Genomic DNA, 23,829 nt, shown 5'->3' with positions numbered 1-23,829 from the left:
CAAGAGCAATAAGACAAGAGAAGGGAATCCAGGGAATCCAGATAGGGAAAGAGTAAATCAAACTATCTCTTTTTGCAGATATGAGGATATACATAGAAAATTCTAAACAGTCCACAGTAAAACTCCTACAAATAACGAAGAAGAGGAGAAAGACATTAAGGCGTCAATCCCATTTAAAGTAGTATCTAAAATTATCAAGTACATAGGAATCAACCTGATAAGAGATGTGAAAGACCTATACCATGAAAACTTCAAAAAGCTTCAGAAAGAAATTGAACAGGATCTAAGAAAATGGAAGAAATTCCCTGCTTATGGGTAGGAAGAATCAACATAATCAAAATAACTATTTTACCAAAATTACTATATAAATTCAACACAATCTCTATCCAAATTCAGACAATGTTTTTTTTTTTTTTTTTTTTTTTAAGAAATTAGAACAATTAATTATAAAGTTCATCTGGGACCACAAAAAACCTAGGTTAGTCAAATTCATACAGAAAAACAAGAAACTGGGTGGTATTTCTTTACGTAATCTAAAGCTTTATTATAAAGCCATAGTCCTTAAAACAGCATGGTACTAAAACCAAGACAGAGTATCAGACCAGTGGGTTAGAACAGAATATCCAGAAATATACAGTCAACTAGTATTTGACAAAATATCCAAGAACCTGAAATAAAACAAAGGTAGTCTTTTCAACAAATGGTGTTGGAACAACTGGATAGCTACCTGTAAGAAACTAAATATTGATCCCTACTTCACACCTGACACAATAATCAACTCAAAATGGATTAAAGACCTGGAAATCAGGCCCGGATCTATAAAGTTTATTGAGAAAAATAGGCAGAACACTTCAAGGCTTATACCTCAAAAAAGTCTGTGTGTAATAGAATGCCAATGGCAAGAGTAATAGAATGCCAATGGCAAGAGTAAAAGTATCAAACCTAAATAAAGGAGTGCATCAAACTAAAAGTTTCTGTATCACTAAAGAAACACTGCTTATAACTAAGACAGCTAACAGAATGGGAAAAATTTTCACATTTGACCCATCAGATAAAGGGTTCATATCTAGGATATACAAAGCACTCAGAAAGGTGAGCTCCACAAAACCTAATAAAGCCATAAAAAATGGGGAGAAGAAATGAATAGATACTTTTCCAAAGAAGACTGACAGATGGCCAAGAGAAACACGAAAACATGTTCACCACCATCACTCATCATTAGGAAAATCCAAATAAAGACAACAATGAGGTACCACCTTACACCAGTGAAGATGGCACCCATAAAAAATAACAGGACCAATCTCTGTTGGCGGGAAAGTGGTAAGAAAAGAACTCTCATCCACTGCTGGAGGGAATGCTGCTTGGTCGAACCCTATGGAAAACAGTATGAAGGGTGTTTACTAAACTCAGAATTGCGTTGCCATATGATCCAGCAATTGCACTCCTAGGTTTCTATGCCCAAGATGGAAGTATATTCATCCCAAAGTATGTACACACTCCACTATTTATTGTAGCACTCAGTACAATAGCCGAGATTTGGAACCAACCTCGATGTCCAACAACAGATGGATACACATTGGAATACAACATAGCAGTAAGAAACGATACAATCATGTAGTTTGCAGCAATATGGATGGATCTAGAAAATATTACATTAAACGAAGTAAGCCAGAAGATAAAGGATAAATACAGAATGATAGCACTTCTTTGAGGTATTCCGAATATACAACACATTTACATATATTACTCCATGAACAAATATAGGGGTTGAAAAGGTAGAAACTCCAAATAACATATGTGCCAGCATATAACAAGAAGAACTGTTCAAATAAATTGGAGGGGGGGAGCAATACAAAGACGCGACTATCCATTTTAGCTTAAAGATACCAACAAAGATGGAAACAATGGTTTAGAGTGAACAGATTTGCAATCAACCTCTAACTACAAAAGTGTATTATAATGTCCTAAAGTATTTATCCACAGAACAAGGTGCAGAATATGATTGGAAGCCTGAGACTCTTACTGTAGTGATTACTTACAATATGTTTTAATGCCTTAATTTTACTAAGTATAAAATAACCATTAAGCTTTTTTGTCCACAGTGGTCCTTGGAAACAAAGGGTAGACACCCAAAGTTTAAACTTCAGTGTTCAATTATACTGGATACCATATCCAGTGCTCACTATCACAATCTTGATATTACACTATCTTGATAAAATACTCTAATTTACAAATTTCCTTTTGTTTATGTCTTCTTTTAGGATCTCAAGCATATGGTCATTCAGACCACTGGAAGAGTCAATTGTGCACCACAGACTTATATTACAGCTCCAACTCATTGAACATGTTTTGCAAATTACTTTCTTTTTTCTTTTCTTCTCTCTTTCTCTATTCTTTCCACTTCTTTTTTCCCTCTCTCCTTTATTCATCTTCATCAATTCAATCTATGTTAAATAAAGCCCTCATGGTCAGTTGCTCTTTAGGAAAGGTACCTCTATACTTAAGATGTAGCAGACTATACTACATAAGGTAGTCACATTTTATAGTCCTCACTACCATATTACTTAGTACTCCAGACATGAAAACTGTTCTTACCCTAAAAAGTTCCAGTCACTATATAATGCTGAACTCTTAATTTAGCAAATCCCACCCCATCAGTGATGAAGAGCCTTGAAAATGGAAAACTATCTAACACCAATGCTCTGGCACAATCTTTTTTAACTTATTTTCATCGTATTTACTTATTCTTCTTTTCTCTCTTATCTTTTGTTTTCCCCTTCTTTCTCTCCTAAATTGTAATCAGTGATTTATCTTTTCTTTTTTTTTTTTGTTTCTTTTTGTTTGTTAGTTTGTTTTTGGTCATACCGGGTGGCTCTCAGGGGAACTCCTGGCTATGCACTCAGAAATCGAACCTGGCTTGGGGGACCATGTAGGATGCTGGGGAGTCCAACTGTGATCCATCATGCACAAGACAGAAGCCTTACGGCTTGCACCACTCTTCAGCCCCTATTTATTTTTTCTTAACTCAATAATTTCTTAAGAGCTCAGACCATGCTTATGAATGTTAGGCCTCCAACAAAAACCCAAGAATAGATCATTAATGCCTGTCTTTATGTGGGCAAGAGTTTGTAGACAGTGAACTATCTGATTTCCAATCCTAAGATGTAAATGATCCATGGCTAAAGTGTATATAGCCCCTATTATGCATTATCCCTCTGCCTCCCTTTAGAAATCCTTCTATCCTTTCATCCCCCAATCCTGAACCAATATCTATCTATATTTATCCCTCTTCACCCTCAGGTCTTAATTCATTAGTTACTGAAACCAACCTCCTTCCCCAATAAGCCACCACCCAGCTTCCAAAGCAAATGTACATCCTCCCAGTCCCACATCTAGTGCACCAGCAGAAACTACAACAAACACTCCTGCTGACTCATGCTTTGTGGCTCCTCTTCTCACCCTTCCAAATGTGGATTGTTGCATGCTGCTAATTCAGCCCCAGAAAGACCCCCAGCCTAAGGTTACTACCTTAACCCTTTAGGGTTGCAAATCATTTCTCAAACTCAACAAGTCAATGGTGTGTGATGAAAATGTGCCCTGGATTTCACCCCCACAAGAATATCTTAAAAGACTTAATGGGGAAGCCTATATGTTCTTTATATGTTTAATACCTCTATAATAATTCCTTCTAGTCTGTTTATTCCAAATTGTAAAGTAGTTTCTTAAACAACTTTTTTCTTTAATTATTTTTTAAAATTTATTTCTATTTATTTTTCTATTATATATCATATATTTATTATTTATTATTTATTATATATTTAAATTTATTTCTATTTATTTTTCTATTTTATATATATATATATTTCCTCCTCTTTAACTTCACCTGTTTGGGTTCTGCTTGGTATGAAAACCTACAAGAAAAAGTCTTGCCTGGGATAAAAGCTCAGTTCAAAACCAGAGCACAGAAATTGTGTAGCTAACATTCTTACCCCCAAATGCACCTGCAATGTATATGGCACCATTCCTTTTTTCAAAGGCATACTTAAAAGGAGGAATTTTATGTAAAGAAAGATCTTATCTACTAGGGATAAGAACCCATACAATATATAATACAGGGGCACCTCCCATCCAGAACATGTGGACTCAATTTAAACTCCCTCCATGTGATTAGGCAACGACCATCCAATTCCCGAGACCTAGACACCAGACATAAAACCTACACGGTTCCCTGCAACAGCACCAGGAAATTCCTAATACTGCTCTAGCACCAACATGCACTAGTTTTGATATGAAATGTTGACAAAGAGAAAATGACAATAACCTGATCTAAGAGGAGATTTTCCTAATGGTAAGATAAAATCAGAAGACATGTCTCCCTTTGTTCTGTGCAAAAACCAAGAATGCCAACTACAGAAGTCTGACTTTGATAGCCAAAAAGGGCAGTACTTACCCTTGGACCAATAAAAAAGACCCTAGCCTAGGCTTCAGCCTAGGATCTGTACAAAAACCAAGATCTCCAATCCCAGAGGTTTGACTTTGACAACAGCAATGGAACAGACAAAACTACCCCAGGATTTTTCCTAGGATCTGTGCAAAAACCAAGACCACCATTTATAAAAGACTGATTACAACAACAGTGATGGAACAGAACTTCTAAAACTGTAAAGAAATACTCAATCTTAGGCTTCTTCCTATGATCTGTGTAAATAACAAGATCTCTAGTTAGAGAGTCCTGATTTTATCATCCACAACTGAGCGGAAAGTTGCCTGGCACCATAAAAAAAACTTGGAGTATGAAAATATGTGTGTGTAGAGCCAGTAGTTGGTCCCATGACAATATACTGCAAGGGCGGAGAAACCCTGTATCTCTTAGGACAAGGGGAATTCCCTTTCTACTTTCCCCAATACTTACTGTGCCTTTGCAAAAAAAAAAAAAAAAAAAAAAAGAACAAGAAGAAACACTAACTTTTTTATGTAGTTGCTGGTTTGGGTTTTTTGACTGTTTTTTTTTAATTTGTTGTGTTTTGTTTTGTTTGTTGCTTTTTGTTTTTTATAGTTGCGGGTTTTGGTTTTTTGTTTGTTCTTTTGTGTTTTTGTAGTTGCTTTGTTGTTTGTTTTTCTTGTTTTCTTTTGTTTTGCTACCTTTTTAAAATTTTTTTCCTTTTCTTCTTTTAAATCGATATTTATAACACCTAGATGGATTCTTCCCAGTCTTTATTTTTCACTTCCTTTTTATCTCCAACAGAACCACATACCTTGAATCATCTTATTCAGCCTCATAAATTGAGGGGGGGAAAATGGATGGTATCAGAACCAGACAATCGTATGAACATTTAGTGGAAATAAAAAAATGATCAGACTTGAACACCAAACCGAAAATGAATGACAACAGAATAGATACCCAATCTACAACAAGCTGAACAAGTGGGGACCAGTTACACTAAGATTCTTGGGGGTAAAGGAGGGAGATATGGGATGCATACCAGGAACAGGAGTGGAGGAAGGACACTAGTGGTGGAAATGCCCCTCATTCACTGTCACTATGTTCCTTAAATATTACTGTGAAAGATATGTAATTCACTTTGGCCACAATAAAAATTTTAAAAAAATCTATAGAAACTCAAGGTTAAAGAATATAATTCTGTGTGAATTTTGTTAAACAAGCATATTCATTTTTGGAAATGTTTTATTATAAATTTAAATGAGATTAATATATAAGAGAAAATTATTGTCAATAAGATTATATATGCATGCTATATTATTCTTAGTGTTAATAGTATTCTTCAAGACACTCAAGGCTTTGAAATACTTTGTAATATATTTCACTGTTTTCCTCTTATAAAATATGTGTGAAATCTTAGCCCCATAGAAAATCACAATGTCACTTGTTCTATTGACTCAAGCCTAAGTCTCTATTGATTTTAGTTTGTAAAACTATATGGAAAAATCTACCCCCCCCACTATAACCACAAGGTCAACATGATCTCTGGAACAAGAAATAGCTCTGTTTTTACACTATATATAAATGGGCAGAAAAACATTAACCCAGGAATAACAAAATAAAATGGTTTGGGTCATCTAGATGTTGATGGCAACATGGACAGCAGAGTAGCAAAATTTAATGATTATGCTCTGTACTTTAAAGTGCTTTCTGATTGGCTATGTGAAATACCCCAACCTCTGCTTTTAATGTCCCCATTAAATTTTGATTTGTGCTCTTAATATCTCTTGGCAACTTAAGCAATAAGTCAAGTGTTGGAACTCAGGATTGGAAAACAATATTCTATCCAATAAACATCCAGCCTGCATGCTTCACAGCAAACCTTAAAGCTTGGACAGAACGTATGCTTGTTTTTCTCCTCATGTATTTTTCTCAATCTCTGACTGAACTCCTCTGTAAAGAGAAGGTGTTGATTCAAATGGCCTTAACAAATCAAACCAAAAAATTGGCCTCTTAGTATTTTGTCTTTCAAAAGGTTTTTTAATAATGTAGATGATTAATTCATGTTATTTCATTGCTTTTGTATTCCTTGTGCTAATGATAATACATTTGGAGTCATGAAACATAAGCTACCTGGAGTATACTATTATTCTTAATACCCTTCATCTCTATTCAAATTATTCTCCTTACTAATTTTACACTTCAGATCTTTAACCAAGATCATCTCCATTAATTCCTTAATTTACAGTCTGCTCATTGTTTAACACATAGATTCTGTTCACCTCTCATTAAAGTCTGTTATAGCTTTGTAGTCCACAGGTTTTGGTTCAAATCTTCATCAAATGCTGCAGCACATAATTAAGTTCCTGCTAACTCAAACTCTTCCATTGTCATGAACTCTTAAGTGGAACATATAGTAGCCTGAAGATGTGCTGTGCCGTAATAGCATAAATTCCATTAATAGCAAAACAATGCAGTCAGAATAAACCAAGGGGGGGATTGAATTACTCAGAAGAAATGTCAGTGAATATATAAAATGAATTATTTCATGTTTATCTTCATTATTTTTTTTAAATTTTCCCTTTAAATTGTTCTTCCTCTTTCTCTCCTTTATTCTATTTTTCTTTGATGCAGCTGATGAACTCTAGAGTCCCATGCATAAACCCTGAATGATCTGCTACTGAACTACTTCCTGGACCTTCGGCATCTTTCTTGTCTTTCTGTTTTGTAAAGGTGAATTATGGGGGGTAACTCCAGCTGTGCTCAGGCACTATTTTTGTCTTGGTGCTATGAAAAGAACCTTGGCATTGAGCAGGGGATCATCTGTAATGCCAAGGATTTGAACTGTAGTCAGCATAATGAAAGACAAGTGCTTTAACTGCTGAACTATCTATTTCTCAGTCCCATTTGTTTCTCTAACTCAGGGGTCTCAAACTCGTGGCCCGCAGGCCATTTGCGGCCCTCCGTACAACACTTTGTGGCCTGCAGCTGGCCTTCAAATATCGCAGTATTCGCAATTATTCACTTACCGAATAATCACAATAAAAATCGCATTAGTAAGAAAAAAACCGCATTAAACATTCACATACCCCGAGCAGTTCCGTTCGGGGTATGCAAATGTTTAATGCAATTTTTTGAGATTTTTTTTCTTACTAATGCGATTTTTTATTGAGAATATTTGGTAAGCAAAATCCCTTATGCGGACCTGCCTCACCCCACTTTGCCTCCTGCGGCCTCCAGGTAAAATGAGTTTGAAACTCCTGTTCTAACTGATGGATGAAGAAATTGAAAATGGCGCATTTATTTAACGTACCTACTGTGCCATACATGCCCGGCAGTTACAAAATAATTCAAATGTTTATTTGGTTACTAATTGTTCCAGGCAATGGAAATATTTCTACCTTACTAATGTAAGAGAAATCATGTTGGGTGGAGGGCTAACTTATTTTTTTTACAATCATTAATGGTAATGAAGTGGAAGCTAAGTTTTAGATTTGAGAATGCTTAAATTTAATCAATGAGCAATAATAATATAATTAATTTTGATATTAAGCAAATGGAATTAACTTTTTCTACCTTTCTCAATTGTACAGTATATGTCCCGAAAACAAAATAATAGGCCAGGCATATTGCTTGACTTGTAAGAGAGAGGGCCCATGTTATACCCATATCACCACTATAAAATGAAAATAAATTCTAAAAAATTGTATTATGCTTGGTTGTTTAATATGCAAAACAGCTTTCTCAATCTTTTTTTTTTTTTTTTTTTTTTGGTTTTTGGGCCACACCCTGCGGCGCTCAGGGGTTATTCCTAGCTATCTGCTCAGAAATAGCTCCTGGCAGGCATAGGGGACCATATGGGACACCGGGATTCGAACCAACCACCTTTGGTCCTGGATCGGCTGCTTGCAAGGCAAACGCCGCTGTGCTATCTCTCCGGGCCCAGCTTTCTCAATCTTATCAAGTGCTATAATTCCTTTCTGTGATGAATAAATGGATTAAATTCCCATTTTCATTTTTTAATAAATAATACAATAAGTATCATTGTGAGGATTATTATGATTTAAGCATTATAATGTAATTTTTATATATGTTTTCATTCGGTCCTTAAAATAGTTTTATGCTCTATAGATAATTAAGACAACATGGTTTGGCTTGAGTGGGACTGAAGATGGCATAACAGTAGAGTACATAAAAATGATTGACACTTTGTAGCATATAAGAGAGTAAACTTAATTTTAAACCAAAAACATAAAAATAAAATCTCTACTGCAATATTTTACCACCATGGTACTCTCCAATCCTTGTTTTCTTCTGATTATGCCACTGTTCACAAATTAGTAACAGGGTTACATGCAGTGGTGAAACATTTATGCAACTTTTACAGTACTTCTTTGGGATACACTGGTGGCCCACAACAGGGAAAATACTATTCTATTATAACAGCTTTGAGAAATATTAGCTTAAAAATCTAAAATTTAGGATTAAAGAGAGAGAACACTTTGCCTTGCATGTGTCATATGAATGTAATTTTAAATATACATAAAAATTGAACAATTAAGTGGAATGGAACATATGTAAAATCAATGTGAAATATAAAAAATGAATTTATGAAGTACTAAAAATAATTGATTTTATGTAATGTAAATAGCTTATTGTCAAATTTTCAGAAGAATGAATAAATGATAAATTTGTGAACTTAATTTTTCAGATTTATTATTTGCTACTTAGATAATTCCCTTAATATTTCCTTGAATGTTATGGATAGTGTTGAAAAGTTCATTGTAGAATTTATTAAAATACACACAACACAAACTATTATGAATCTCAAAGGTCAAGGAAAAGCTTTGGTTTTTCTTCAATACATCTATGTTGTTAATAATTAAAATGGTAAAACTTAAATGTAGGGAAACAGAATGGCAAGATCAAAAGACATTCTGAATAGTAGTACTTACTTTCATAATGAATCTTGAAGCCATTATTAGAACGGCTGTTGTCTGTTGTAAACAGAAGGTATATAAAATTACTGCTACTGAATAGAAATTGGGGAACTTGTGTGCCATTATAAGATCCAAGTAGAGGTGACAGAAGATTTGGTCCATCATGAACTTCAAGAACATCATAGTTCAGTTCAGTCTGAAATCTAACAATAAGAGACACATGAAAAATACAATTTCACAAAACAACTGTATAGAAAAAACTTTAAATTGCTATTTAAATTACAACCAACAATGTTCCATGTCATATGGTGATCTTATTTTACATATTTAAGATAATACATATCATCAGTCAAACATTAGCTGCATATACTGATGCTGCACTCATATATTTCTATGAAAAATTATTATTAAAATGCTTTGTGCATGTATTAGTTATCCATAAAATTTATTTCAAACGTGATGCATTGCTTTCAATAAATAAAAATATTCATTTTTGTTTTGTCTTCAGGTCAAATATAATTGTGATCATGATTTAAATTGGATCAGCTTGAGGATTAGTCCTGGACATATCAGGAAACTTCTATGTTGCAGGGGATCGTTCTGAAGTTGGCATGTGCAAAGTAAGCACTTTATTCCTGTACTCTCTTTCTGCCCCTAACAGTCTATTTTCTATGAAGCATATTTTATAGGTGGTCAGAATGACAATACATGGATAAAGTACTTGCCTTGCATAAAGATGAGCCAGATTTTAGGTGGAAATGCATGATAGGAACAGGGGTGGAGGGAGGACAACACTGGTGGTGGGAATGGCCCTAATTCACTGTCACTTTGTACCCTAAATATAACTGTGGAAGACTTGTGATTCACATTGATCACAATAAAAAAAGAAAAGATGAGGCCAGATTTAATCCCTAGCACCCTGTTCTTGAGCTCTGCCAAAAGTGAAATATGAAAACACTGCCAGGAAATATCTCTGAGCACTGCCAGGTACAGTTACAAAACAATTATATTTTGCTTTAATTAGCATTTATTTTTAACAGTAATAATCATAATTTATTAGCATATATATTAATCACACAATATATTTTAATGAACATTAATGAATATTGTTGATAAACAATGCTGTTAATTAATGATATTAATTATTATTAATAATGTTTTGTATTATTTATCACAGATTTCAATTCTGTTTTTTGCTTGAATATCTTATGTTAGTCTATATGTACTTACACAGTTATATTTTATGCAATAATTATTGCACATTTAATATAGTTTTGTGTCCTTTATTTTGAAATAGAGGTAGTAATTTCAATAAATACAGTGCTGCTTCTATCAAGAAATTATAATAAAATTTAATGTTGCATTTTTCCTCACGTTTAAGTATTATATTACAAATTGAATCTTAATTAGAAAAATCTCTAAAAAACATTAAAAGGAACCAAGTAAAACAATTACAGTCTCGTTCAAAATAATTACACATTATAAGATGATTTGATTACCTTTCCTTGATTTTTCTGTAAATATTTTATAATTGAGTTTAAGACTATCTGCCAGTTATCTTCCTTCTCTTTATAATACAGATTTCCTTCTCAAATATAGCACGAACAAAATTTACTTTATTTAAACTTTAATTACAGTGTGTTTCTTTTTGATTTTGATTTATCAAGTGTCTTTAAGTAATATAAGGTGATACAGTCTTTATTTTTGGGAGTGTTGGGGGCAGCGGTGACTCTCAAGGATTACTCTCAGGGATTATTCCTGGAGCCAATGCACTCAGGAAATGCTCCTGGCTTGGAGGACCATATGGAACACCAGGGATTAAACCCAGGTCTGTCTTGGGTCAGCTGCATGCAAGGCGAATGCCCTACTACTGTGAAATCGCTCCGTTCCAAAAGACAGTGCTTATTTTTAATTAAGTATTCACAGAAAGAATGTATTCAATAAACATTGGATACTTTTAAAATAATGCATATAAAGTACAAAACTGCTTTCTTCAGGACTGTTGACTTAATAACAATCAAATTGATGTGCCTGGATACATTTTCTTATCCCTAAAAGGCATTCTCCACCCTTTCAAAGGTATTTTCTAATATAATATGCTATTTTTTCATAACTATGTTCATCAAATTTTAAAAGTACTTTCAGGAGCCAAAGTACAGTAAGTGGGCAGGATAATTGTACATAGCAAACCTGTTTGTTTTCTGGCACCATATATGGTCCTGGAGTTCCACCAGGTATAATAGTTACATATAGAGCCAGGACTAATCTCAAAGCATCACTAGTTATGGTCTAAAATTTTTTTCACATGATTTACAGCAATTTTTATATAATAAAACCTGCCAATTTTTGCCATGATTATAAGATTCATTTTCATTATTCTTCAGAAAAAAATGAAAAAAAAAAAAACAGCTCAAAATGTAATGAAAACTGGGCTGGAACAGTGGTGCAAGTGGTAATATGTCTGCTTTGCATTTGCTAACCTAGGATGGACCACAGTTCTACCCCTGGCATCCCATATGGTCCCCCAAGCCAGGAGCAATTTGGGGGGGGGGGTTTGGGCCATACCCGTTTGATGCTCGGGAGTTACTCCTGGCTAAGCGCTCAGAAATTGCCCTGGTTTGGGGGGACCATATGGGATGCCAGGGGATCTAACCGCAGTCCTTCCTTGGCTAGCCCTTGTAAGGCAGACACTTTACCTCTAGCACCACCTCGCCGGCCCCATCAATTTTTAAGCACATAGCCAGGAGTAATCCCTGAGTGTCACCAGATGTAACCCCAAAACCAAACCAAACCAAAAAAAAAGTCTTAAAACTAATTGAATCAAAACATCAAAAATTAGGAATTTCTCATTATGAAAACTCTATTAATACTGCAAACCTGCATGTAGGTAAAAACATTTAAGTGCATGATTCATATTTAATTAGTGTAGTTAAAATATTTTTCAATTTGTGCTACCATTATATTCTATTAAGCAACACAAAGTTCAAATAAGTATATCCCACATGTTTTTCTGTTTTGAAGCCTGAAACCTATTGGGTTTTCTTAAGATGAACTTTTCAATAATACACTTTAAAGGAGAAAATATCTACAATCACATCATAGTCCTTAAATGAATGATCAAGCAATTGTGTGTTATGAATCAATTATTTAGCGTTTTATAGTTCGTCTGTTTTGAGTATTGAAATTGAAGTTTCACTCTGATAGCTAGTCAGCTGACAATAACAAATTAAAATGCATAGAAGTTTCAAAGATAACTTTGAATTGAAACATAAAGAGATTTAATTCTTAATAGAATAGCAACATTAACTGGAGATACGAAGAACATTGTTCAGTAAGATAGAATCTTTAAAAGGAAAATTGTCACAGATCTGCCCTAAGGAACTATCAAAATACATTATGATAACAAGGGAAATGGAATAGATGCATTTATTCGTAGCTATTTCATTTTGTGTTTGAAGATAGTTGCACAAATTTCTCATGAATTACCTCATCTAGTGTTCATTTGTTTACTACATTAAATTTATTGTTTATCATAGACAAATATTAGGAAACCACTATATGAAATCATCCAAGACCTAAAATTATGAAACATATATAAGAAACATAAACTTAGGCTGCAAGTTCTTTAGTATGGAGCTTAGAATATCCTTGTGAAAGTATATTAAATGATGAGTACAAGAACAAACATTACAAATAAGACTATATAGTTTTTATCATAGTATAATGACTGTTGGCAAAACACAGTGAAATATTGAATGAGAGATAGTATTTTGGGGTGGGCACACTTGGTGACACTCAGGGGTTACTCCTGGCTATGTGCTCAGGAATCGCTCTGGCTTGGGGGACCACATGGAACGCTAGGGGATGGAGCCATTGTCCATCCTAGGCTAGCACTGGCAAGGCAGACACCTTACTGCTTGTGTCACTGCTCCAGCCCCAATTTGAATAGTTTTTAATGGAAAGACACAAACCAAGCACAGGTGTGAATATGGGAGAAATAAAAAACTTAGCATTGTTGATGGAAAGTAAATTCGTGGAAAAATGTGGAGAATTCAAAATACATGGTATAAATATTAATGCTGCTATTATGTCATTTCTAGAATCTACATTAATAGTATTACAATATTGATTTCAAGAGATCTGCAATATTTTCCACAGTCAATATATGAAAACAACCTATACCCTCATGAAGATGAGTAATTTATACAAGTGAAAGTTTGCATACCTGTTAAAAAATAAAATCTCATGGCTGAAGTGTTAGCACAGTGGGTAGGGCATTTGCCTTGCATGTGGCTGATCCCCTGTATCGAATAATAAGAGCCAATTTTATGGTGGTTGATGGAAACTAGATGTTAGTGGAGTTCACAATATATCATATCTGGATATCACACTACAATATTATAATTCTGAAACCTATCAATATATGGGTGTAAACAAATGTTAACTGCACTATAATTTTTAAAGAAGTAATCTTCCTGGAGTTATATTTGTTCAGGACTTACAGTATACTTTGTTTTCTAAATTGCAAATATTTATTTATTTTGCTTTGATTCTGGGGGAACATTGGCTCCTTTCAAGGTTTACTCCTACTTTTGTGCTCAGAAATTACTTCTGGCTGGGGCACGTGTCCAGGATCGAATCCAGATATGTCACATATAAGGTAAAAACCCGACCTGCTGTGCAATCGCTCAGGTCCTGCAATATTTACTTTTTAATTGGACCCAATTTTATTCAATCGTAGGACTTTTACAAAGGTCTCTGTGTAGTTATTTCTCTAACTGCACTCACCACTCTTTGTAGTGAGCTTCACATCATGAGCCGGTCCTTCCAGCCCTCATCTCTATTGTCTCTAGCTTTATTACAATAATATCTTTGATTTTTCTTAAAACCCATAAATGTGTCATACTATTCTGTGTATATCTCTCTCTGACTTATTTACTCAGCATAATAGTTTCCATGTCCATCCATGTATAGGAAAATTTCATGATTTCATCTCTCCTGACAGCTGCATAATATTTCATTGTGTATATGTACCACTTTTCTTTAGCTATTCATCTGTTGAAGAGCATCTTGGTTGTTTATAGAGTCTGGCTATTGTAAATAGTACTGCAAAGAATATAGGTGTGAGGAAGGGATTTTTGTATTGTATTTTTACGTTCCTAGGTTATATACCTAGGAGTGGTATAGTTGGATCATCTGAGAGCTCAATTTCCAGTTTTAGAGAAATAACTACACTGACAACTATGGTGACAATGTTAATGAGTTAGAGAAGTAAAATACTTGTCTTGAATACAGACAGGGTCGGGGGAGAGGGAGACTGGGGACTTGGTGATGGGAATGTTGCACTGGTGAATGAGGGGGGTGTTATTTTTATAACTAAAACCCAACTACAATCATGTTTGTAATTAAGGTGCTTAAGTAAAGATGATATTAAAAATAGAAAAAAGAAAAAGAAAAGGACTCAGTAAAATTCAAACCCATCCTATTCATGATTAACAATTTTCATTACCTAAACCTAAAATAAAGGGGAATTATTTGTTTCATGGGTGATTGATACCATTTAAGATTAAGAATTGGAAGCAAGGAAAGTAATCTGGTTAGCAGTGTATCTTGCAGTCCTATCTCTGAAACTACAAAGCCAAATACCAAAAAAAAAAAAAAAAAAAAATTCACTACTCTGTGACAAGTTGAAATAATAATTTATCTGTGAGTGAGAAGAAATTTGCCTGGCCACTTATATTTTAAAAAGTTATTTTTTAGTTTGTTTTTAAAACAATATGTAAATATTGTAATTTTTGTTTTGTGTATTATTTTTGTTTGATATTTTTACTTGCATGTTTTGGGGCCACACCTATTGATGTTCAAGGTTTACTCCTGCACTTAGGAATTACTACTGGCAGTTTAAGGAATTACTACTGGCTGCCTGGAATTTAACCCAAGTCAGGTGTTTGCAAGGCAAGCATTCTACTCGTATTGTGCCTCTGACTCCATGAGAATATTTTTATTTGTTTGCGTTTTATTCAAGTAGATATAGCCCGTGATACTCAGGACTTATTGCTAGAATTGTGCTCAGGTATCACTCCTATAACTGATTAGCAGACCATATTGGCTGTTCAGGATTGATTATGGGTAAGCAGCTTGCAAAGAAAGTACACTTTATACTTGTTATTTTGGAATTTAATTTAAAATAATAGTCTTTAAGATGTCATTGACTAAAGGCTCTTTGAGATAATATAAAGAAGACAAACAATAATTAACATATTTTAATGTCCTTTTAATCCTATAGACAAATGCAACAAATTACTAATCTTGAGAATAGGGGGGAAAATCTCAAAAGAGCTTTCACAGTCCTAATAATTTTTCTCTGATTTTAGAAATATAGAAGTATTTTTGGGGTCACATGTGGCAGGACTTAGGGGTTTCTTCTGACTCTGCTCTCAGAAATCACTCATGGCTGTGCTTAGGGGACCATGTGGGTTGTTGGAGATCGAATCTGAATCAACACCATGCAACTCATATGCCCTATCTTTTGTGCTATATTTTCAGCACTATAAACTTTAATTTTAAGCCAATAAATTTTGGCTTATGAGTAATAGAAATAAAGTGATACAACCTTGTATTAAATACAAGTCATATTTGAAAAATATGTTTTATGAAAAGAGAACTTTTAAATGAAAGGAACTATCAGAGTGTTGTCAACCCGTGTTCCTATTGGAGCTCAGATAGAAATCAAATGGATTTGAATTTTTTCAGCGATTTTATTCATTTTAGACACTTTATGTATAAGAATGTGTTATCTCAAAATAATCTTGAAAACAAAGAAAACAAATTAATAGATCACTAATAAGTAAGTGATTGACTTACATATGTCTAATATCAAAGTGTTTAACCAAGACCTTAATGTATAAATTCTAATATATAATTTCAAAATAGCAGGCCCCACCACCAGTGCTAGGTTGTTCCTGAAGATAATTTATGTGGTGCTTGAAGTGTGGGGTGTATTTCCAAGGAGAGATCTCAGGGCTTCACTGCTCTGCCCTTTGAGGTATTTCTCCAGGCCCTTTCTCTTTCTTTTTCTCTCTCTCCCTCTCTCTCTCTTTTAATTAGAGTCTTGCTATGATATATCTAGGGAGCAACTCCTACATTCATATGAAAGTATTTTGAAATGAATATTCTATTAAGGGATCACACTTTCTGATAAAGCATACAATAATGGGTGACACTAAAGCAAAATTTCTAACTTTTAACTAGTCTTCCTTTATGGAAGAAAAAATAGAAGATATTTAAATAGAACTTACATCTAAAGCTCAAACTCAAATGTGTGTGTGTGTGTGTGTGTGTGTGTGTGTGTGTGTGTGTGTGTGAAAGGAGGAGACAAAGAGGATAAGAAGGAGATTTGTAAGAGGAAAAGCAAACAGATTTAAGCTATTTAAGTTTAGAAAATGTAGAAAAAATTTAAACTTTATATTGCATAAAATAGGATTCCAAAGAAATATCTTGATGTGAGTTTGACTGATATATTCTAAAATAGTAAAAATACTATTTAAAGATTGTTAAAATATATTCTAACTTTAGATTCTTCCAATGTTTGACTTAATTATAAGAAGTTAAAAATATTACTATTGAGATGAAGGTTTTGTAAAGTATGGCATTTAATTGTATGACTGATTTAAGGATTAAGAAAAGCAACAGAGTAAAGTCTTCTTCAGTGAAACTCATTAAAAATCAGATACGGACCTGGAACCTTTTCTTCCTTATCCACTTATTGTCCACTGACATTCTAAGTTCTTAGAATATGCTTATTATTTTATTGCTGTGTGTAAACCCTGATTGAAAAAAAATCACTTTTCATTTAGTTATCTTGCTCCTAGCCCAAGTTAGATATTTTCCAATAAACAAATATAGAAATAAAAAGGTAGAAGAATAAAGAGTATGCAAGAATTATACACACATAAATGAAATAACTTTTGAGCTTTTTCTCTAGCTATACTTTCATCAGACAATATATTTGGAATGTGACTTAAAATATAATCAGTGCTTGTCTGAGCATTCAGTTTTAAAGATTTTAAAGATATTAAAACAAAGAGGCGAAAAGACAGGCTTCTACAGATCTTAGAAGATAGCCCACATTTTCCAGACTGACATTCCAAAATTATTCAGAGTCCTGCAGTTTCACAAAAAACATACGACTGCCTTTACTACCATATTTTTACCAGAAACTATTCTGTAATAGAATCCCACATGTGGCAAGACAAATACCTAATTACAGAGCATCTGTTCTGTGCCAAATGAGTCATCTCACTCTCTGAGTTCTTTACATTTTTTCTTAAAGCCCCTTCCTGTATTCCATTCTTTTGTTTTGAAAATGGTTTTACTATAACACTGTGATTTTCCAAGCTGCTCATAAAACAGTTGTTTTGGCATTAAATATTCAAACACCAATCCCACCACCAAAGTGACCTTCCTTCCATCAATGTCCCCAGTTTCCCACTCATCACCCTAGCATGCTCCCTTGCAGGCACAAAAATAACTACTGCATATTGTTCATTACAACACAAAGGTAAATATTTAGATCAATTATAGTCAATTAGAAATATATGTGATAGCTAATATTACTAACATCATGGTCTAAGGATTTACTTTATTGTGGTTGGTTCCAGTTGAACCTTCTGGGTTAGCGTATAAGCTCACTGATCTTAGTGCTCTCCTATCAGGTTTGTTGTGATTCTACTAAACTAACACTACTAAGGAATGTTGAGGTGTTATGTGGCCACTTTTGGCCACAAGGCCCAAGATCTAAAGATCTGAAACAAATTTGTTCGCTTGGCACTTTCTTAACGGTAAGTTCTGAAGCTGGACCCTTTTAGTCAGAAGGTATAGGGTGTGGTACTGGGCTACTTTAGCATCAGGCAGAAGGAGTGATTCTGTTTTCACCTGTGAAGACTCCTGAGTTTTCAACATGAGCCAAACTACCTGAGTCTGTGGTCACCACTTTCTTCTGGAGCAACATAGGTGAGCTAGGCTATTTTTTGGGAGGCCAAGAATATAGTGGGTGTGGGTGGAGCCATTCTTAACACATCTCTATTTCTCCTCTGTGTCTTTTATGATTATTACTACAACTCTCAGTATTCAGGGCTTATTTCTGGATCTCCACTCAGGTTTCACTCCAGACAGACTCAAGAGACTCCATGTGATATCTGGTATCAAACGCAGGTCATCCACATGCAGGACAATCAAATCACCCTTCCCGCTGATCTATTGCTATAGTCCTCACATTAGTATTTACTTGACATCTAGATAATATTAACTAGATGAATAATGATCAATCTTTCTCACTAAACTTTCTGATATTAATTTAATTACTTACTCTAAGTAGGAGCCATAGGGCCAGACAAAATTTTCTTTTCTTCCCGACAAACTTTATGTAAGTTACTATTGGAAGGCACAGTTCATACAAGTCAAGAACATTGGACAGAGTAAATAGATTCTTCCAATAAATGTAAAATAAAAAAATTACAGTGTGAGATTTGAGCAATAAGCCTTGTATTTGGAAAATTGAATATAAGGCTACAGAAATATGTGAAAACAAAGTTATACCCTTGTACCCACAGTTTGCTGGAGTTTCTTACATTAGCCTTTATAAACATCTGTATAGATCACAGAATTGGAAGAGATACCTTCATGTCAAATGTTTCATACATATGTCAAAATAAAATGCATCCTCAGATTTTTACATTAGCTTGAATAGATTCACAGAAAGGAAACTCTAATTCAGTCATCATACCATACTTTTGCAGATATGCTTGTCATATGAGTTTACTTCTTCAGTTTCTATTTTAATCATCATGAAGGAAGGATTTTAAGAGTTGATAAAAATACAAATATAACTAGAAAATTATGTAAACTATTTGTTTGAATTGATGAACATTAACCCTATTTTAGGCCAATATTGCATTCTTTAGAATTTGTAATGATCAATAATAGTATCCATCACAATATAGATTTTTAGATTTTATTTATTTATTTATTTACTTATTTATTTATCTATTTATTTATTTATTTATTTATTTTTGGTTTTTAGGCCATACCGAGTGATGCTCAGGGTTACTCCTGGCTATGCACTAGGAAATTTCTCCTGGCTGGGGGACCATATGGGACTCCAGGGATCGAATCAAGGTCCGTCTTAGGTCAGCCGCAAGCAAAACAAACTCTCTACCATTACACTATCGCTCTAGCACCAGATTTTTAGATTTTTTTTCCAGTTCTTTTCTTTTCTTTTTTTTGGGGGGGGGGGTGTTATACCCGGCAGTGCTCAGGGGTTACTCCTGGCTCTACACTCAGAAATCACTTCAGGCAGGCTCGGGGGACCATATGGAATGCCGAGATTTGAACCACCATCCTTCTCCATGCAAGGCAAACGCCCTACCTCCACACCACCTCTGGCCCAGATTTTTAGATTTTCAATACTAATACTTTCAGAAGAAAACAACTGAACTGATTATTATTTAACAGAGTAACATGACAAATAACTGTGGAGGACTTATTAAGTATAAGTATGTGGTTAGTGTACATAGCTTACTTTATAATAAGGTATTGATTCCAATTTATTTAAGTCAGATATCATTGTCTCTTAGGGTCAGAGCAATATCACAGCAGTAGGGTATTTGTCTTACACTCGGCCTATCTACGATGGACCTTGTTTTCATCCCCGGGAATCCCATATGGTCCCCCGAGCAAGGAACAATTTCTGAGTGCATAGCCAGGAGTAACCCCTAAGCATCACCTGGTGTAGCCCTAAAACAAAAAACCAAAACAAAAAACAAACAAAACAAAAAAGATCTTGTCTTTTGAAATAATAAAGGTAGAATCCAAAGACCCTTCAAAAGATAACTGAGTTATATGCTCATATATCATTAATACACATTGGTATAAAGCCAAAAATACTAATTGCACATATCTCAATAACAATTACACAACATTCAATAAATATAAAATTAACTTGAAAGGAGACTCAGCATTCTGAATCCCTCAAGGTATAGGAAGGAACTCTTGCAATGAAATGACACAGTGGTTTGGGTAATGAAATGGAAGGTGTTGAGTACTTTTATATATATTTTAACATAGAAAATAGTTGCAGAGACCTTTCAAATGTAATTTTGATAGAGTGTCCAGGTTCAGCTTCAATCACCCATTCACAATTCAAAGAATCTTTATAATATCCTGGCCATCCCGGTGAGAGAATTAATCCACTTGGAGCTGAAAAATGGCCTCCACATGGAGCTGGAATATGAAATAAAAGAAGTAGTAAGAGTAGATATTTAAATGAGATAATAAAATAATTCTCGGTACATATTTTATTAAATATCTAGAATAATTATAAGTTAAATACATTTTTGAAAATAATCATTACTTCTATTGCTGAAGGAACATTTCTTTCGTTAGGTTACTTTTAAAAAAATATGTCTTTACTTCTTTATTATGTAAGATAAACACATCTTCCTCAATTTTTCCAATCGTATTTCTCAAATAATGTATCTTGAACTTTATATTTTAAGATTAGAAATTATATAAATTATTAGTCTTAAGCATTTCTTTCATTATCTGACTCATATTATTAAATACTGTGAATTAATATATACCTTTCTAATGCTTTGAAATTCCATTTTTTCAGAGTCCTTCCTATTATTTATATCTTCTTCCAGACCTTCCTTGACTTCACATCTTATTTTTTATTTTTCTTAACCTACTTGCATGAGTCAAGTCCTTCAAATTTCAGTGCTATCTCATCTATGTTTATGGGCATGTATTGTCATTGCTTTGTCCTTGGTTTCAAATATATCCTCATCTTATAATGTCAAATATTTAATTATTTGTTTAATATGATTGCAGCCACAATGAGTGCATTGCAAATAGATAGTGATTAAGTATAATAGTGGAAGGACATATTAGTTTTTGAGATAAATAAAGCAAATTCGAGAAGTGCTACTTGTCAAAACTTGTCAAGACTTGAAAATCCCCAAAACATTTTTAAGCCAATATTTATATAGTTGTTCTCTTCCATTATTTCCTATATTTGGTGGTGAAAACATCAAAGGTGGAATTGAATAAACCAGAAGGATAGAACTAGTCTTCTAAAACTTTTCTACTTTTTTCAGGTCAACAAAAGTCCATTGGGGTATTAAATGATGCCGCAGATTTGGCTTGAGTATGTATTTATATATATGATATGTATTTATATATATAACTAGTACATATATATGAAACACATGCAACACGTGTAATACATATGCAAATATGTGCTTATGTGTGTTGTACATATATATAACAGCTATATACATGTATGTGTATCACATATATACACATAATATGTCATATAAGCCTTATAGCATATAATTGGTTATATAATTATATATGCATTATATGTATATAAATATATGCTATAATATTTTATATATAAAGTATATAATATATTATATATCATATTAATATAATATATCTTCCTAGATATTAATGTGATCATTTTAGTCACGTATTCTTTCAGTTCAGTGTATTTAAAATTTATGTTTACATTAGATTGTTATCCTTTACATTTTCACTATATTTTATAAAATATATTTACCTACTTACAAATTATTATTTATATATGTAAAGGTTAGACATAATCTGAACCCTCAGATTTATAATCTTTATACAGGGGGAGACTCTTGCCTAATAGTTGATGCCTCTTGATCTATCTGGGTGACATATGGAAGACTGTTGTAATTGTGGCAAGATCCTAAAGTAAGGTAAAAGTGAAGTTTTCTACAATAATTGAATTTCTTTCTTAAAAAAGATTCTTCTCCAGCATAAAATGCCATTAGATAGCATTTTTTTTACAGAAGAATTTCTTTCAATACTGGAGTCTATCCATTCAAAACCAGCACACCTATCTGCTTCATTTTATAATATTCTAAATATTTTCAGCAGTTCATCCATTTTTAGAGCACCTATACCAAAATTAATTCCATCTAAAGAAATGACTTTCATAGCTCAACCATAAGAATAAACTCCTCATCCATTAAGTACTTGAGATGAGATACCAGAAATCTTATCACATTTTATGGCTCCAACACTGATTCTTAAAGTTCTCTTACTATTTCTACCGCAGTTACTTTTTCTAAGTTCCTAACTCTGCTGAGTTTTTAACCTATCATAATTAGCCATGATGGTAGAAACTTTATCTCAAACATTTATTAATGATGACATTTTGACATCTATATATCACATATATTCTTAATAAAATAATGAATAATGCATTATTTCTATAAATTGGTCAATTCACTTTGATAAAGCACATAGCCTTTTTAAAGTATAAAATTGTCAAAATAATTATTAAATCATAAAATCAGAAAGCCAAATGATTCCATCTATGTAATACAGAACAGAGGATGTACTAAAAGGTATAAAAACAATGTAATACAACATATACTTATATACATACACTACATAAAATGCATGGCATAAACAATTGTAAAAATATGAAGTGAGCTATAGTACTGAAAAAATGTCCCAGCTCATGGAAGTATTTATTCATAAATCTGTGTTTTAAAACACATATTTGGTACACAGTAAATCTATATGCAATAAAATGAAATATATTTGCATCAACATTTCAACAAAATAGAGCTTTTATCCCATGGCCTAAGCTAAGCTTTTACATTTAACTTACTATAAATCTTTCTTTTTGTGTTTTGTCTTTCATATATTTATTTCTACTCTATCTTGTCAAATTCCTAAAAACTGTTGCTCCAGACATTTTTACTTTTCATTTTCTCACTTGTCAACTTTTTTTTATCACAGCACTAAAAATAATAAATAGTTATATAAGTTTTTCTAGACTCAATAAATGCCCTATATTATCTGGATAATATCTGGATTTAGTAAAATATATTCTATGAAATGTGAACTAGTAAATGTTAAATCAGCAGAATTTAATTTTGCCTCCTAAGAGACTTCAAAGGGGAACTTATCAAAAGGATTATTTATTTTTTCTTTTTCCATAATTAGATTTTGTAGGAATCACTATGTATTAGAAGTGCAAATTTAAACACAATAGTAGTCACAAATTACATATTAAAAATAGAATAAAATGTTCTAGTGAGTGAAGGACCAACAAATATAAAATTTTTGATAAAAATATTGAATAGTATTTAAATATTTGTGCACTTCAAATAATAATTAAAAAAGGTAGTCATGCAAATAATATTTAAATGATGAGCTTCAAAGGATGAAATGTAACTTATCCAGAGAAATTTTTGTTGGTACCTCAGTCTGAAATGTAAAGGAATTGAAAAGGAACTTTACAGGTGTTTTTTTGTTTGTTTGCTTTTTTGGGGAGTGGAGGTCACACCCAGCAGCCCCCAGGGGTTACTCCTGGCTCTATGCTCAGAAATCGCTCCTGACATGCTT

General features: G+C 33.3%; 1 protein-coding gene across 1 annotated transcript in view; it reads right to left on the bottom strand.

Moving 5' to 3' along the window:
- CSMD3 (CUB and Sushi multiple domains 3) overlaps positions 1-23,829 on the bottom strand; it is a 1,236,222-nt gene that overhangs the window by 447,450 nt on the left and 764,943 nt on the right. Inside the window, exons 17-18 of the mRNA XM_049773958.1 lie at positions 20,523-20,661; positions 9,397-9,584 (exon numbers count right to left, since the gene is read on the bottom strand). Of these exons, the coding sequence (XP_049629915.1) occupies positions 9,397-9,584; positions 20,523-20,661 (327 nt within the window). The remainder of the gene's footprint in view (positions 1-9,396; positions 9,585-20,522; positions 20,662-23,829) is intronic.

Source organism: Suncus etruscus, chromosome 5 (genome assembly GCF_024139225.1).
Source record: "Suncus etruscus isolate mSunEtr1 chromosome 5, mSunEtr1.pri.cur, whole genome shotgun sequence".
In the NCBI taxonomy this organism is placed as follows: Eukaryota; Metazoa; Chordata; class Mammalia; order Eulipotyphla; family Soricidae; genus Suncus; species Suncus etruscus.
Note: the sequence above shows the minus strand (reverse complement) of the source record. Positions and strands in the feature narration are given on the sequence as shown.